Here is a 14,332-nt window from a genome sequence, read left to right on the forward strand (position 1 = left end):
ATATGTTTGTTGGAAAGAAAGAAACCTGTTTGAAAAGTCAGATTGTGATTAATGCAGTGGAGTGTTAGACGACGAGCCCTAACCAGCGGTCCTGACCCAGCGTGAGGCCTGCAGGACCACACCCTCATTATTACTCTGCCATTACTCTGCAACGTGCTCCTCCTTCACATCTGCACCAGCTCCTTCTCCATGTCTGAGGGCTTCACGCAGGCTTGGGAAACCATCAGCCGCTCCCTCTTTGAACAGCTTCTCCGGTGTTGGGAAAGATGTTTGAACAGAGCTGAGCAGGAATCACTTAAGCAGCACAAACAAACCAGTGTCAAACCTGCTCCCTCCAGCAGGGTGTGAAGGGTCCACCCCACATCTGTCCTCACCAGCAACACAAGACAGAGCTCAAGCTTAGTGTACGTTAACCACAGCGCTCCCTGAAGGAGCTTTGGTGGATTCAAAAATAAAAAGTTTAAATCCTATTCCAAACAAATAAATATAACGGTTCACATGACGAGTTGGTGAAGAGTTACCTGCTGCTGTTTTACTTCCCTCTTGACAAACACGCCTTTCACCAGCATTTTCATCAAGCACGACTCCTGCAACATCTGCATCATGAGCTGACCGGGAGACGTCACCGGGAAAAGTCTCCAGCCTCCAGATATGAGCAACATGATCGTAGTTCACTCGGACAGATATATACACGGTGATTTGCGTTCACCGGCTGTAAATGAACCTCTTCTGAACATCATCTGCTTTTATTATGGTTTTAATCAGATCGGGGGGGGTGGGGGTGTTTTTAGTCCTAGTTTATCTGAAGCTTTGGCTCAGAAAACTAAACAGTAGTGAATCAACCTGCGTGTGAACGTGAGCACCCCCTGCTGGCCACAACAAGCCAAACAGGAGGCAAAAACTGTGACAATTTAACGTTTCTATGCTTAAAACGACAAAAGATGATGCAAAAATTAGGTATTTTCAAAAGGGTACACCAATGATACAAGTGGCCGTATTACAGGTGAATATACTGCTCTCAAAAGGATTAATACACCTCTAACCTTGTGAAGACAATAAATAAGTTTTGTAACTAAAAAGAAACTGTGTGTAGAAGTCAAGCTCGGGTGAGTTTGACTTACTGTGTCTTTGGCAGAGGACGACTCTCAAGTTTCCCTGTTCTGGCTCAGTGAGAGTGCAATAGCCCTTCTGAGGGCAATTAAGTTTGGGTGCAGTTCACCGCTTTCCCTAACGCGTCTCCAGCTCCGGAGTCTCCTCTGAGGCCCCCAAAGACGGCGAGGGCACAGCGTCCCGCTCCGCACGTCTACCGCTGCTCGGCTCCAGGATGCTGAAGTCACTGTTTTCAGTCAACTCTCCGTCTGCAGCAGCAGCAGCCGGGTCCAGCTCTGGAGGTCTCAGCTCACTGATGCTGCTCGTGTACTGCAGGTCCTGCTCCCCCGGGGCAGGAACCTCCTGTTTGCCCCCCAGACAGCCGTTTATGTGCAGGTTCAGGATGTCCTCGCTCACTTCCGACCAGTGAGCCAAGTCCTCGGGGGGCGTCTTCACGTAGACGTCTGCGGCCTCCGTGTCCTCGCCGAGGCTTTCCTCCTCCTCGCTGCACTCCATGATGCTGTCGTTGGAGGACGGCAGCGAGCGGCTGTCCTCGTCGCTGGCGTCTCTGGGGCCGGCCGACCGTTCTTCCTGTGACAGTTCCTGGTGCAGGCCGTCTGGAGCGGGGTGCGACCCCTCGGAGGTCCCTGGCTGAGGGCACGCCTCCTCTCTGCCACCTGACTCATCCTCCTCCAGGACTTCCTCCTCCTGAGAGGAAGCATCTCCCTCCGTAACTCGCTCTTCCTCGTACCCACTCTTTACCTCTGAAACCCCGTCATACGTGTTCACACCTTCTGGATGAGTGTCGGCCTCCTCATCTGCGTTCCCGGTCACACCGCCTTCCTCGAACACGACCTCGCCGCCGCCGCCCATGGGCGAGTGCACCTGCGCCGGCGTCTGGATCACGCAGCCCTGCTGCCGGGACTCCTCCGTGGAGCTGGCCAGGACCTCCCCCAGATAAAAGGTGGCCTCTGCGGGGTTGCCGTTGACGACGACCTCCAGCCGGTTGCAGTTCTGGGAGATCCTCAGCGCGGCGCTCTCCTGGCGCTGAGGTTCCCCCGGGTCGTCCTCCCGGAGCTCCAGGAGAACCTCCAGGGGGTCTGAGTCCCCGTGTGAGAGGAGCTCGGAGCCGACGGTCGGGTTTGTTTGTTGGCAAGGCTGGTGAGGAGCCGGACTGAGGGGGGAGGGAGAAACGCATTACTACTAACTCCTTTAGCATCATAAACAATCTTGAATACAATAATCCCTGGTTTTTCGCGGGGTTTACGTTCCAAAAAGAACCTGTGATAGGTGAAATCTGCGAGGTAGCAACCTTTTTTCTTTTTTACAACTATTATACAAGGCTTCAAATTGCGGAGATCAGCCCCGCCCCACCGCGGCACGAGTAATTGGATTTGAACGGGAGAAAATGAAAAAGGATTATGAAAAAAAATACAATAAATACAGTAGGACAAATTGTGACTTGTGCGTATTTCACTGCTCTTCTGACTGTCGCTGCATCCTGACTCACTCTATAGCGTCTTTTTCTTCTAAAGCCTGCGGTGCAGGAGTGTTTTTTCCAGAGAAGAACATAGTTATGGGTCGTTGTTGTCGCTTTTTTTTCTTCTGGGCAAAAAGATTCTTATAAACCGACATGCCACCATGGATTATATCTGAGAACTGTAATGAACGATTCATCAAAGGCTCCCGTTCTTGAGCTGCTGCTGAAGCTCATTGGCCGTTCTCAGCTAGGGCTGTTCGATTTTGCCCAAAAATAAAATCTCGTTTTTTTTCTCTCAAAATCCGATTTTCGATTACGATTATTTTGTGAATTGACAAAAGGCAAAGAAATGATTTCAAATATGCTGTTTTTTTATTGAACATTTGCCCCATTGGGCTTTAAGTGCAAACTTTGCTCTTATTAAACCAAAAATGAATGAATAAAGTGCAAAACTCTGTAAAATAAGTTGAAAAAAAGTTTTAAAAAATATAATAAAATATAAAGTTTTATCTCTGAAAAAAAAAAATCAGCAAATCAGCACTTGCAAACATACAGTAAGTTATATTTCCAATTAAATAAAACAAGACATTTTCTAATTAAACTAAACTGGGTCTTTGCATGCTAAATAATAATGCAACCCATGAAGGAGGTAGAGGTGTGTAATGTCAGTCATTACATTTGCTATTCACATTTGCAAGTTTTTTGCAAGGAACACGAGCCGGTCTACCGCATTAGGCTTGAGGGATGCCCGGTGGCATGTTACAACGCCCCCTCCTACACTAAAGAGCCTCTCCGATGGGGCACTTGTCGCAGGTATTGAGAGGTATTTCCATCAATCATTAATATGGTATCAATCATTAATATGTGTGCAGACAAGGTAAAAAAAAAAAGTGAAAAATTGATTTTACGAGTTTCACGTTTTAACATCGTTCTAATTACATAATCGTGATTATGATTTTAAATCGATTAATCAAAGAGCCCTATTCTCAGCATTGTTGCTAAGCAACCAACGTTATTGACACAGGAAGTGAAGAAGCGGGGACTATTTAGCCAATCAGAATGCAGAACACGATGTACAATGCAAATCCATGAAGCAGCGAGACGTGAAAGGAGAACCGCATAATAGCGAGGGATTACTGTAAACAGGATGATTTGTCGTACCTTTCCATGGACTCATAAGAAACAGTCATACTGGACTCCTTGAAGCAGTTCTCCTCCTGAGCCTGAGCCAGGCCCTGGTTGGACGAGGCGTAGGTGAGGATGGCGTCGGTCACCGTGTACGGCGTCAGGCCCTGAACGCAGTCCTGGATGTGGCCCACCGGCAGCTGCGTCTGCAGGAACAGGTGGAGCTGGCTGTCCGACAGACACACCGTCATGTGCACCACCCTGCAGGACACACCGGAGGACGGCCCGGATCAGAGAACTGCGGCTTCACACCTCAACACACACTTTGTTCTGGCGGACCACCCACTTGTCTAAGAAGACCTGAAGTCCTTTTCTTCTGCTCTCCAGGAAGTCCTCGTTGGTGAAGGAGAAGAAGGACTTCCCTGGCAGGTCTGGTACCGGACTAGAAGGATAACAAACAAGAAGCAAGGCCTCCTTTTTAATTCACATTCAAATCTGTAAAATATCACAGATAACAATACGTCCTAATCAATACATCCCATGTACGACGGTGTGGTGGAAATCTCAAAATAAGGACTGAAAAAATAACCAAATGGTCTTTATGTCATTTAATGAAAACCTTGCAAGGGATCAGCATACAACCACAACAAAGTATAATTGCACACTCATGGTTTGCTCCAAGGTGTAGGTGTGTTTTATAGACAAAGATTCTGTAAGTAAATGTATAATAATCTATAGGATGTGTTTTGATGCCAAATGTCATCAAGTCTGTAAACGGTCAAGAAAAAATTACAATGGTCAGGTGATCAGTGGTTCCTTCCTGGATTCAGATAAAGTTGAACAACAAACAAAGAGCATAAGATAAGATGATTGCATTTCCAAGACTCAGACAGTGAGTTCATTCAAAGTACAAGTCTGGAATCAAAGTGCATCATATAAAGTATTACCATGTCTCCGAAATGTAGAATACATTGTTATTTTTCCATTACAATACTTTTTCTGTAACTTCTCTGCTGAGGTTCCAAGCGGCTGAGTCGGGCTGCATCTGACGTCATCACACTACATGCTACTGATTGGTCGGGGGGTTGGAGTCAGACGTCTGAGTCAGGAGACGGAAATCAGTGAAAGAGCGACTCTGACGGCGGCTTCTTGTTCATTTTATTCGACAGGCAATGGCAGCAAAAGTCTGTTTGGTGATCCAACTCTGAGGTGCAGATGTTCATAAACCTGGTGGCTGAGAAGAGAATTAAAAATGGATCTAGACGGGCGATAAGGAACAACCAGATCCACCAGGAGCTCTGTCACTTCATAGCTGCTCGCTGCTCCCAGCTGACTTTTCAGCAACGCCGAGACAAACTAAAAAAAAAAAAAAAGCATCGCCGCTTGAAGCTTCTCTCCCTCTCATTTTTTAACTTGATATCGAACACAAGTCACAGACCCAGCAGCACATATATCATCTCCTCCAGGTTCTACATCTTTAGTGTTGTTGTCTTCTCTGTTTTAATCACACAATCAAATACATCACAGCAGTTTCCTCCAACCTCCTACTTCTGCTCCGGGTGCTGGATTGTAGTGGGAAAGAAACCAGGCTGAGCTGAGATGAGCAGGTACTACTGGAAAAGTGCCATCACTGACCTCTGTGCTAAGCTGGTGGTGGACGACCACTTTTATTGCTCAATAAGGGAGACGTTGCAACACTTGGCGAGCGAAGAGGAACTGCAGAGCGAGATGTGAGTTTGTGCTTTTATAATTATCCGTGAGCGACTCTCTTCTGTCACGCTCAGACACAATCGGAGATCCTCCCGCGAGCTTCACATCTACTTCTGATTAAAACCAGCTGCTCTGTGGGACTGTTGCTGTCCGTTACTGCTGACCTGCCAGAGACGCTCTGCCCTCATCTCTGCAGAAGAAACACGTGAACGGAGCAGGAGCTGCTGACTTACACCAAACCTGCATTCTTCTGCAGCTTCTTCTTGAGCCAGGCGAACTCGCTGTAGCGCCGGCGCACGCACGACGTCTTGGCTGTGAAGGCTTTGCTGTTGGTCTGGGGACGAGAAGGAGAACTGCATCAGTCTCCAAAGAAATGACACCCTCTTCTTACCAAACGGTCTTACAGCAGGTAAATGAAGATAAACAACAACAGCAGATAGGGCTGTTCGATTTTGCCCAAAAATAAAATCTCGATTTTTTTCTCTCAAAATCCGATTTTCGATTACGATTACGATTATTTTGTGAATTGACAAAAGCAAAGAAATAATTTCAAATATGCAGTTTTTTGATGAATGAATAAAGTGCAAAACTCTGTAAAATAAGTTGAAAAAAAGTTTTAAAAAATATAATAAAATATAAAGTTTTATCTCCAAACCAAAAATGAATGAATAAAGTGCAAAACCCTGTAAAATAAGAAAAAAGAAAAAATGTTTTAAAAAATATAATAAAATATAAAGTTTTATAAAAAAAAAAAATCAGCAAATCAGCACTTGCAAACATACAGTAAGTTATATTTCCAATTGAATAAAACAAGACATTTTCTAGGTATTGAGAGGTATTTCCATCAATCATTAATATATGTGCAGACAAGATAAAAAAAAAAAAAAAAAGTGAAAAATCGATTTTACGAGTTTTACGTTTTAACATCATTCTAATTACATAATCGCGATTACGATTTAAAATCGATTAATCGAACAGCCCTAACAGCAGCATTTATTTGTTTACGACATCCAGGCGCAGCGTGTGAAGACTACGTTTACTTTCACGGCCTCAACAGGAGAGAAGGCTGCAACTAGCAGCCAGGAGCTGCTGATCCAATATACCTGATTAGCTCGTTATCAGTGACGGTGAGGTTTATAGAAGCAGAGGTTCACTGATAACACAATGCTAAAGAGGAAAGAAATCAGCTATAATCTTAGGGAAGCAACTGGTGCTGCACATCAATCTGGGAGGGGTTAAAGGTCTGTTTCCAAACTCTTTAGAGTCAATTATTCTACAGTGAGAGGGATTACTGGGTCAAGCCCCCCCTCAGACTCTACTGACTGCAGTTAGCATGTCAAACGCTAAAGTTCATGTCAGCACAAGTACGGCTCGGTTGGGAGGGTTACCAGGAGGAAAAGTTGTGTCTCTAAAACAAGAAAAAGGCAGAACAGTTCGGTTTCACCCCGTTTCAATGAACCACAGAACGTCTACTTGTACATCAGCGTTCTCTGGACAAACTCAGACGCTCACAACATTATTGGATGAAAACCATGAGGCAGGACTTCAGTTAAAACTAACATACACATTTCAAATCACAATAATGTAAAGCTGCTGATTAGTTTTCCAGGTATACTCAGACTAGGAATGGGCGAAATTTTACCGTTCACGATAAACCGTCCAAAAAATTCCCCACGTTAAGAATTTGTCATCTCGCGGTAAAAACGATAAATTCCCGTTGATGACGTTTTTGTGTAAAGCTGATTTATGGTTCTGAGTTAAATCGACGCGGAAGGAAGGAAGGAAGGAAGGAAGGAAGGAAGGAAGGAAGGAAGGAAGGAAGGAAGGAAGGAAGGAAGGAAGGAAGGAAGGAAGGAAGGAAGGAAGGAAGGAAAGAAATAAGCCTGAAAGAAAGAAATGAGCCAGAAAGAAAGAAAGAAAGAAATGAGCCAGAAAGAAAGAAAGAAAGAAATGAGCCAGAAAGAAAGAAGGAAAGAAAGAAAGATAAATTCCCATTGATGACGTTTTTGTGTAACAAACATGGCCGATCTGAGAGCGAGATAGATTTATAGTTACAAAGGTGGAGTTGAATTGGTATTTTTTTTATCGTCATTATTATCGTCATCGGGATAAATGCCAGAAATGATCGTGATACATTTTTTAGTCCATACCGCCCATCCCTAACTCAGACAGGCGGGACGTGGGCGGCTGGCAGGCACCGAGCCAACCACCAACTCGTCTGGAAACCAGTTTTCTAGATCCAATCTGGGACGATCTTTCCTGAAGTTACAAACCGACTTTAACGGCCCTCCAACAGTAACCCAACAACGGCAGTCATGAAACCAGATATTGATCCTGAGCACGCCAGTGAATGCACAACAGGGTGGATGGAAGAGAAAAGAACAGAGATGTGTTGATGACCCAGTCAACGTACAGACCTCCTACAGAAGTGTGCAGACAGAAAAGCCCACAAGCCTCAAGGAACTGAAGCAAAAATGGGAAGAAAAAAGTGCTCAGTTTTTCCACACCACTTCTGCTTTTGGGATTCATTTGCGTTTCAGGAACAAAGAAGGCGTCATGTTTGGTCTTTCCCCCGAGGTTGTGATGATTTTTTATTATTAATCATCAATAAAAGAGAGTCACAAGAGGGTGTAGGCGTCCTTTCAAATGAATGTATGCAAATGAAAACTGCATGTAAAGTGAAAACTAAATATTGTGATGTGGTGATTGAAGAGTCGAGCAAGTAAAAAATAAAAAAAGCACCAAATCTCTAGATGTTGCTGCACTGAAGTAATTTTGTTTACGAGTCTGACTGTTTGACACATTTTCCAGCAGCTCCAACGTTGGCGGCGCTCACAGCAGAACTGAAGAGCCGCCTCATAGCAGATTGGCTCCAGTAACGTGTGACCGGTAACGCGTGTTGACGTTTGCATCACAAGCTACCCCCTGACAGCCTCACAGGACAGAATCAATTAAGGTTCAAGCCATCCGCTAAGAAACGCCATGAGAGCACACAACAGATACACTTGTGCACAAACGTCCGGGGCCGTGTTCAGATCTTTTATTATGCCTTAATCTCATCTTTAATTGAACATATTAATAAAGCTGCAATGAAGGGTCATCAGTTAGCTGACTGATAAGACTTTTTTAAAGTAAATATATGAAAAACTCCCAGTGCACTCGTCATATACAATAGGAGATGTCGGCCATTTGCTGGTGAGTTGCAGTTAGCAGAACATTCACTCATCTACACCAAACACGGTCCACATTTTTGCAAACAAACTGTATGACTAAGATCATGTGAGGTCACATGATCTTAGTCAATTTCATGATTCAACACCGGCACATCCGTCCAAGCAAGGAGCTGCAGTGCTGACGAGGCACTTTCAACACCAGCAGCTGCCTGGACAACAGCGTAAGGAATCCCTCTGCTCCGTGACCCGGCCATTCAAACCCCCGTGTGCCTCTGCTGAGCACAAAACTACTAAGAAAATAAACTAGCAGGGTGCTATTTAACAGGTGCTAATCTTAAACTGGCAGGAATCACCTGCCAAGCATCCTTAAGAGACACGTTTACCAGGAGACAACTTTTCACGCACTATTCAAAGTGTATCCACTTGTCCACCATCTGCTTTATTGACAGTTTATCTCACCGTTACAACAACTGATGTCCATTGTTGATCATTCTGACAGAATTTCATGGAAATCGTTGCACTAATTGGTGGAACCAACCAAGTGCTGCCTTCATTTGTTTTCAGGTTTTTCTTGCTCTGCCGAAGATTGAAACCCTGCTAATACTCAGGATCCAATAATGCACACAAATTTGTTCATTAACAAAATATCCTTCCTCGGTTATGAGAAGCTGTAACTTGATTAAATCTGATTTGTGTCAACACTCACGTGTAGGAATATCTTATAGTCAACGTATGAATTCCAGTAGCCCTCGTTCTGAATCCGGGGATCTTGGACTCGAACTGCAACGAATTCCTTGAAGAAACAAACAGACTGTGTTTCACAAGACATTCACAACTAAAAAAAAATACATTATTTTTGCATGTCTGTGTTTCGCCAAAGTGACAGATTAAGATCTGGCACATGCCTCTTCTGCAAAAATAAAGTTCCCCTAAATTTTCAAAGACTTTCGACTTGTCAGAGGAAAATATTACTTTTGGCATGCAAGTGGAATTTCTTTTTTCTTTTTTTAAGTCATCCCTGCAGAAATGTCACGAAAAAACATTTGACCATAAGCAGAAGTTCTGTTACAAATGCTTATTGTGATTCAACACTTAAAAAGAGAGAGTGGAAAATGACTCACATCTTCTTCTTGATTCCTGATCATCCTACCAGAAACTGCACTGCGGAGAGAGGACAATTTAATAAAGACACAATAAGATAAACTTGATCAAAAACAGCTGCATATTGCACTGACAGCATGAATCATTGTCCAAAAAGGGAAGCCGGTCAGCTGAACCGAGTCACTCTTATCAGCATTTCTCTTTATCGGAAAATAACAACTCTTTTGAAAATGGGTTTGTTCAGTCTGTTTAATATTTTTTTCTATCCTCTGTTAGCAGATTATTAAACGGACTGTGAAGTAGGAAAGTCTTAAAATCCCCCACGTAAACAAAGAGGGTGTGTCTGGAAGCACTGCCATCAAACTTCTCTAATAGCTCTCAACAATAAAATAGGCATCCGTCAATTGTTCTTTTATACCAATTTCATCTTACTTAGGGTCACAGGGTTGGGGGCAGAGCCCGTACGAGTCCATCCCCATCCCAGAGCCCGTCCCAGCTGTGATCATGTGACAGGCAGCCCGGACATGTCACCAGTCCATCACAGGGCCAGTCGGAGACCACAAATATATTCTACTTGCTTTAGTTTTACAGTGCAGCCTAAGAGGCGACAATCTTTATCCAGAAAAATGACTTGTCTATAACTCAACACAGTGACAAGCAAGTGTTTCAGGCAGAAAACATGTGACAAAGAGACAGACTTTTGTCACTGTCCTCAACTCAAAAGCCTGCATTGTTTGAATGTGATCGCCTACATCACCTGAGGGACCAGCATTAACATTTTAAACAATACTGAAGCATATTTGACTTCAGATGTCATAACTGACCGTTCTCCTTGCAATTTTATAACACTGTGCATGCTGTCTGCATTCCAGTGTGAGGACTGCTGTCTGAGGCGCTCCGGCACCACAGAGTCCTGCTTTCCTGATTTAGATAATATACTAGACAGTACCGTACCATCTTCCCCATGAAGTGGTTTGTTTGTGGCATAAATGTCCTCATGTTTTTCTCCAACAAACGCATCCTTTAAAGAAATTAACAGCAACACAGAAAAAAAAGACAATAGGAGAAAAGCGACATGAGGTTTTAACTAGGCCTGTGTTGAAAAGATCGATTTTCCGATTCTAAATCGATTCTCATATTAATTTATAAATAAAAGGAATGTTTTGTTGGACACGAGAATAACTAGTGCCATATTTTTTGTCTTTTAGATATGTTTAAAAGTATGAAAACATTAAAATTTTCACTTATAATTGCATAAATTGTCTATATTTCTTTGCTTTATATACTGTCTTGGGGTTACATTTGCATAAAATGCTAAAAACCAAATTCTCATCGATGGGAAATGGGATAAATTGGTAATTCTGCCCCACGATGTTTCTGAAAGCAGTTCTATCAGCATTCTGGGAGGTGATTGGTCCTTACAGCATCATTAGCTGCCAATACTTGCTGTTGGATCTCAATATTATACTAGTATTAATATGTTGCAGAACTACAGTCATATCATTCATGCAACAGCTGAAAAAACTGTTTTAATAACACTAACCCAAATCAATATCGGAATCGAATCGGATCGAATCAAAGTGTGATAATCGATTCTGAATCTTAAGAATCGGAATCGAATTGATTCTTTACATTTGAATCGATCCCCAGCCCTAGTTTTAACCACTTGAGAGAAAAAAGGTTTTTATAAAAGAACAAGACAAAAACAAAAACAATGAAAGGACATGTTTCAGTATTCATTTTAGCCGAGGTTGACATCCCAGAAAACAAAGTTACTTATTTGGTTACGTTATGGACACATATTTCTGATGGATCAATGCATTTTATATATTTGTATTAGGGCTGGGCGATATGGACCAAAAGTCATATCTCGATATTTTCTAGCTGAATGGCGATACTCGATATATATCGATATTTTTTCTGTGCCATAATTGGGGTTTCCCCCAAAGCATTATAGCATAGCATCTCTGTTAGCTTCATTTTTTTTCTGAGGCAAACCCTTAAAAAACAGTCAGTTTTAATACAAAGCCTCGTGCCAAATGTCACACAGGTTCCTTTATTAACATAGGTCTGCACAATATCAAAATGTATAAACCAAATGAAATAAAAATAAACTGCCTGCATATATAGAATAAAAATGCTTCTTGAATAAAATAACACAAATATCCCTTTCCTGCATAACAATGAAATTAAAATACACTGCAATTAATACAATGTAGACAGTAACAGGCAGACTTTTCCGAGGTTTACAGTTGTGGAAATAAAAAAAACATTTGTGCAAATCTCAAATAAAACATTCAAGTCAATTTGTCACAAAATAAGCTATATCAAAATCATAAAAAAAAAAAAAATTTAATAATCGATATAAACGATATTGTCTCGTACCATATCGCGTTTGAAAATATATCGATATATATTAAAATCTCGATATATCGCCCAGCCCTAATTTGTATTTTGGTTATTTCTGAATTTTTTTTCCTGGTGCTCCTATAATAGTGACTTTTCCTCTTTGGAGAAGAAATAAAGGACTATTTAATTCGAGTCTGTCACTCATACACCCAATAACCACCTTTTATCGCTACTTTCCACCGTCACTGGCTATTATTATTATTATTATTAGTCTCCAGACACTTACATAACAATACAAAACAAACAGCTGTCAGCTGTTTTCAGAAAATAAAATAAAAATGGAAAATAACATTTAAATCTTTTATAAAATACGCCGTTCAAAGGACCAACAACTACACCAGGTCGGTTCAGCTGAATGTTCAGCTGAATGTCCTGCTGGATAAACAGGACTAGAAACAGGACTAAACTAGAGTCGTAGCTCGCAGCTAGCGTCCCTGAACGCCTCACCGTCATGAAGCCGGCGCGCTCAGGCTCCGGCCGGTGGCGGCGGCGCTTTCCTGCTTTACAGGGTGAAACTTTCACTGGAGAACAAATCCTCACACAGAGCAGCAGCGTGTCTTCACAAACAACTCATATCCACATTTGCAAGTCACAGCCAGCTACAGCCCGAGCGTTTCAACCAAACACATTACGTCATTACGTCGTCCGTGCGTCCGTGGGAGGGGAGTCGCGCCTGGTTTCGGATTGCGTTCGCGTTCGAGGGAAAACTCGGAATTTACAAAAGTCTACTTGGAAAAATTAAAGAACAAGGCCAATTTATTTCTAAGTAACTCGGGTGCGGTTTCTCAGACTCTAATTTCCCTTTTGTTTTTTTCAGTACAAAAAAATGCTGTTAAAACCACATAAAAAGCAATCATATATGTAGTGATTGCTGATATGTTTAACATTAGAAAAAATATATCTGCTGCATTTACGTATTCATTCCTAAACGTCAGACAACTAGGCCTACATATAGTAGGCTACTTGTTCTTAATCACATTGTAAAAGAGAAAAAAGAGGTTTTAGTGACTTTTTCTCTCGCACGAGGGGGGACCGACTTCCGCGGTAGGCAAATGCAACATAGACATGAAGCGAAGCTCTAAAATCCCTACGTTTGAACACATCATCTTGTTATGGAAGGCGCTACACCTCTGAAGTCATCCACATCTACCTGGAAATTGAAGGGGTTTTCCACAGTATCCACCTTATTCCTACGGCCCATGAGGCTTTGCGCGAATTGTGGGAGCTCCTTCCGGTGCTGCCAGAACCGCGTTTGTTTACATGCTGAGTGAACGCGTTAACCCTCTTTCTCCGAGCGTTGGGGATATAAAACATGTGGAAACACCACCTGTCACAGCTCAAACGGGACAATATCATCTTACCTCTGCCTCCTGCTGTTGAGGGATGGGAGGACGACCTGAAGAAGTGAAGAAATGCTTAGAAGATGAGAAGTATCTCATTCTTCCCAATGGGCAAAGTGGATACTCCTCCAGGTGGGTAAATATTGTTACTTATCAGTACTCGAGATGAGAAATAAAAACGGTCCAAATCATCCCCCCTTTCCATCCCTTATGTCATTTCATTAATGAATGTGGTTTTACTGCTATTTCAACATTTAGAGTCATCACCAGAAAAATAACTTATTTGACAATTTTCACCTGTTTCAAGTCAATTTTCACTTGAAATAAGTAGGAAAATCTGCCAGTGGGACAAGATTTATCTTCTCATTACAAGCAAAAAAATCTTGTTCCACTTGCAGATTTTTCTACTTATTTTAAGTGAAAATCTACTTGAAACAGGTGAAAATTGTTGTTTTTTCCAGTGATGAGTCTTGTTTTAAGTGTAATGAGATTGTTTTACTAAAATGAGACATTTTAACTAGAAATAGGACAAATATTCTTGTTAAGATTTTGAGTTTTTGCAGTGATCAATTTTACTTATCCTGTGAAGGACAGAGTCATATTGATAAATTCAGAAAAGTGTTTTTTATTGTTGTGTTTTGATGTATTTGATGTAAGCTCAGTGGATATTTAAAGCTTACAGAAGGCTGCATTTAACTGCTGCTATGTCATTCCTGCAGTATTTCTGCAGCTGTTTTGGTCACTGCTATTATTTGTAATATATTATATTATTTGTAATCAGCACAAATTATCTGTCCCCATATGATCAAATCCACCATCCCCCCTGATTTATTTTTTTACAACTCGAGTACTGCTTATAATCTATGAACTAATGTTACAGGTAGGCTACTTGTGAACCTTCATTA

The 14,332-nt window shown here is 42.2% G+C and overlaps 1 protein-coding gene across 2 annotated transcripts; it reads right to left on the bottom strand.

Moving 5' to 3' along the window:
• Positions 1-744: 744 nt before the first annotated feature.
• snx11 (sorting nexin 11) lies at positions 745-12,713 on the bottom strand. 2 transcript variants are annotated; one of them, XM_061708607.1, is made up of 7 exons: positions 12,535-12,713; positions 9,699-9,733; positions 9,284-9,370; positions 5,638-5,738; positions 4,041-4,136; positions 3,731-3,955; positions 745-2,263 (listed from the first exon to the last, which is right to left on the bottom strand). In XM_061708607.1, exons 2-7 carry the CDS (start codon positions 9,720-9,722, stop codon positions 1,228-1,230), a joined length of 1,569 nt encoding a protein of 522 aa, XP_061564591.1. In that variant the 5' UTR covers positions 9,723-9,733; positions 12,535-12,713; the 3' UTR covers positions 745-1,227. The 2 variants fall into 2 exon arrangements, with proteins under 2 accessions (XP_061564591.1, XP_061564590.1); XM_061708606.1 differs by having other exon boundaries at positions 9,699-9,738.
• Between the last annotated feature and the right edge of the window lie 1,619 nt (positions 12,714-14,332).

This window comes from Cololabis saira, chromosome 19 (genome assembly GCF_033807715.1).
Source record: "Cololabis saira isolate AMF1-May2022 chromosome 19, fColSai1.1, whole genome shotgun sequence".
In the NCBI taxonomy this organism is placed as follows: Eukaryota; Metazoa; Chordata; class Actinopteri; order Beloniformes; family Belonidae; genus Cololabis; species Cololabis saira.

Excerpts from the sequence above, each read along its gene's own strand:
- snx11 (XM_061708607.1), bottom strand. The coding sequence starts at position 9,722 with ATGATCAGGAATCAAGAAGAAGAT. Across the intron at positions 9,371-9,698 it reads TCAGGAATCAAGAAGAAGAT|GAATTCGTTGCAGTTCGAGT; the intron begins GTGAGTCATTTT and ends TGTTTCTTCAAG. Across the intron at positions 2,264-3,730 it reads TCTTATGAGTCCATGGAAAG|TCCGGCTCCTCACCAGCCTT; the intron begins GTACGACAAATC and ends CTCCCCCCTCAG.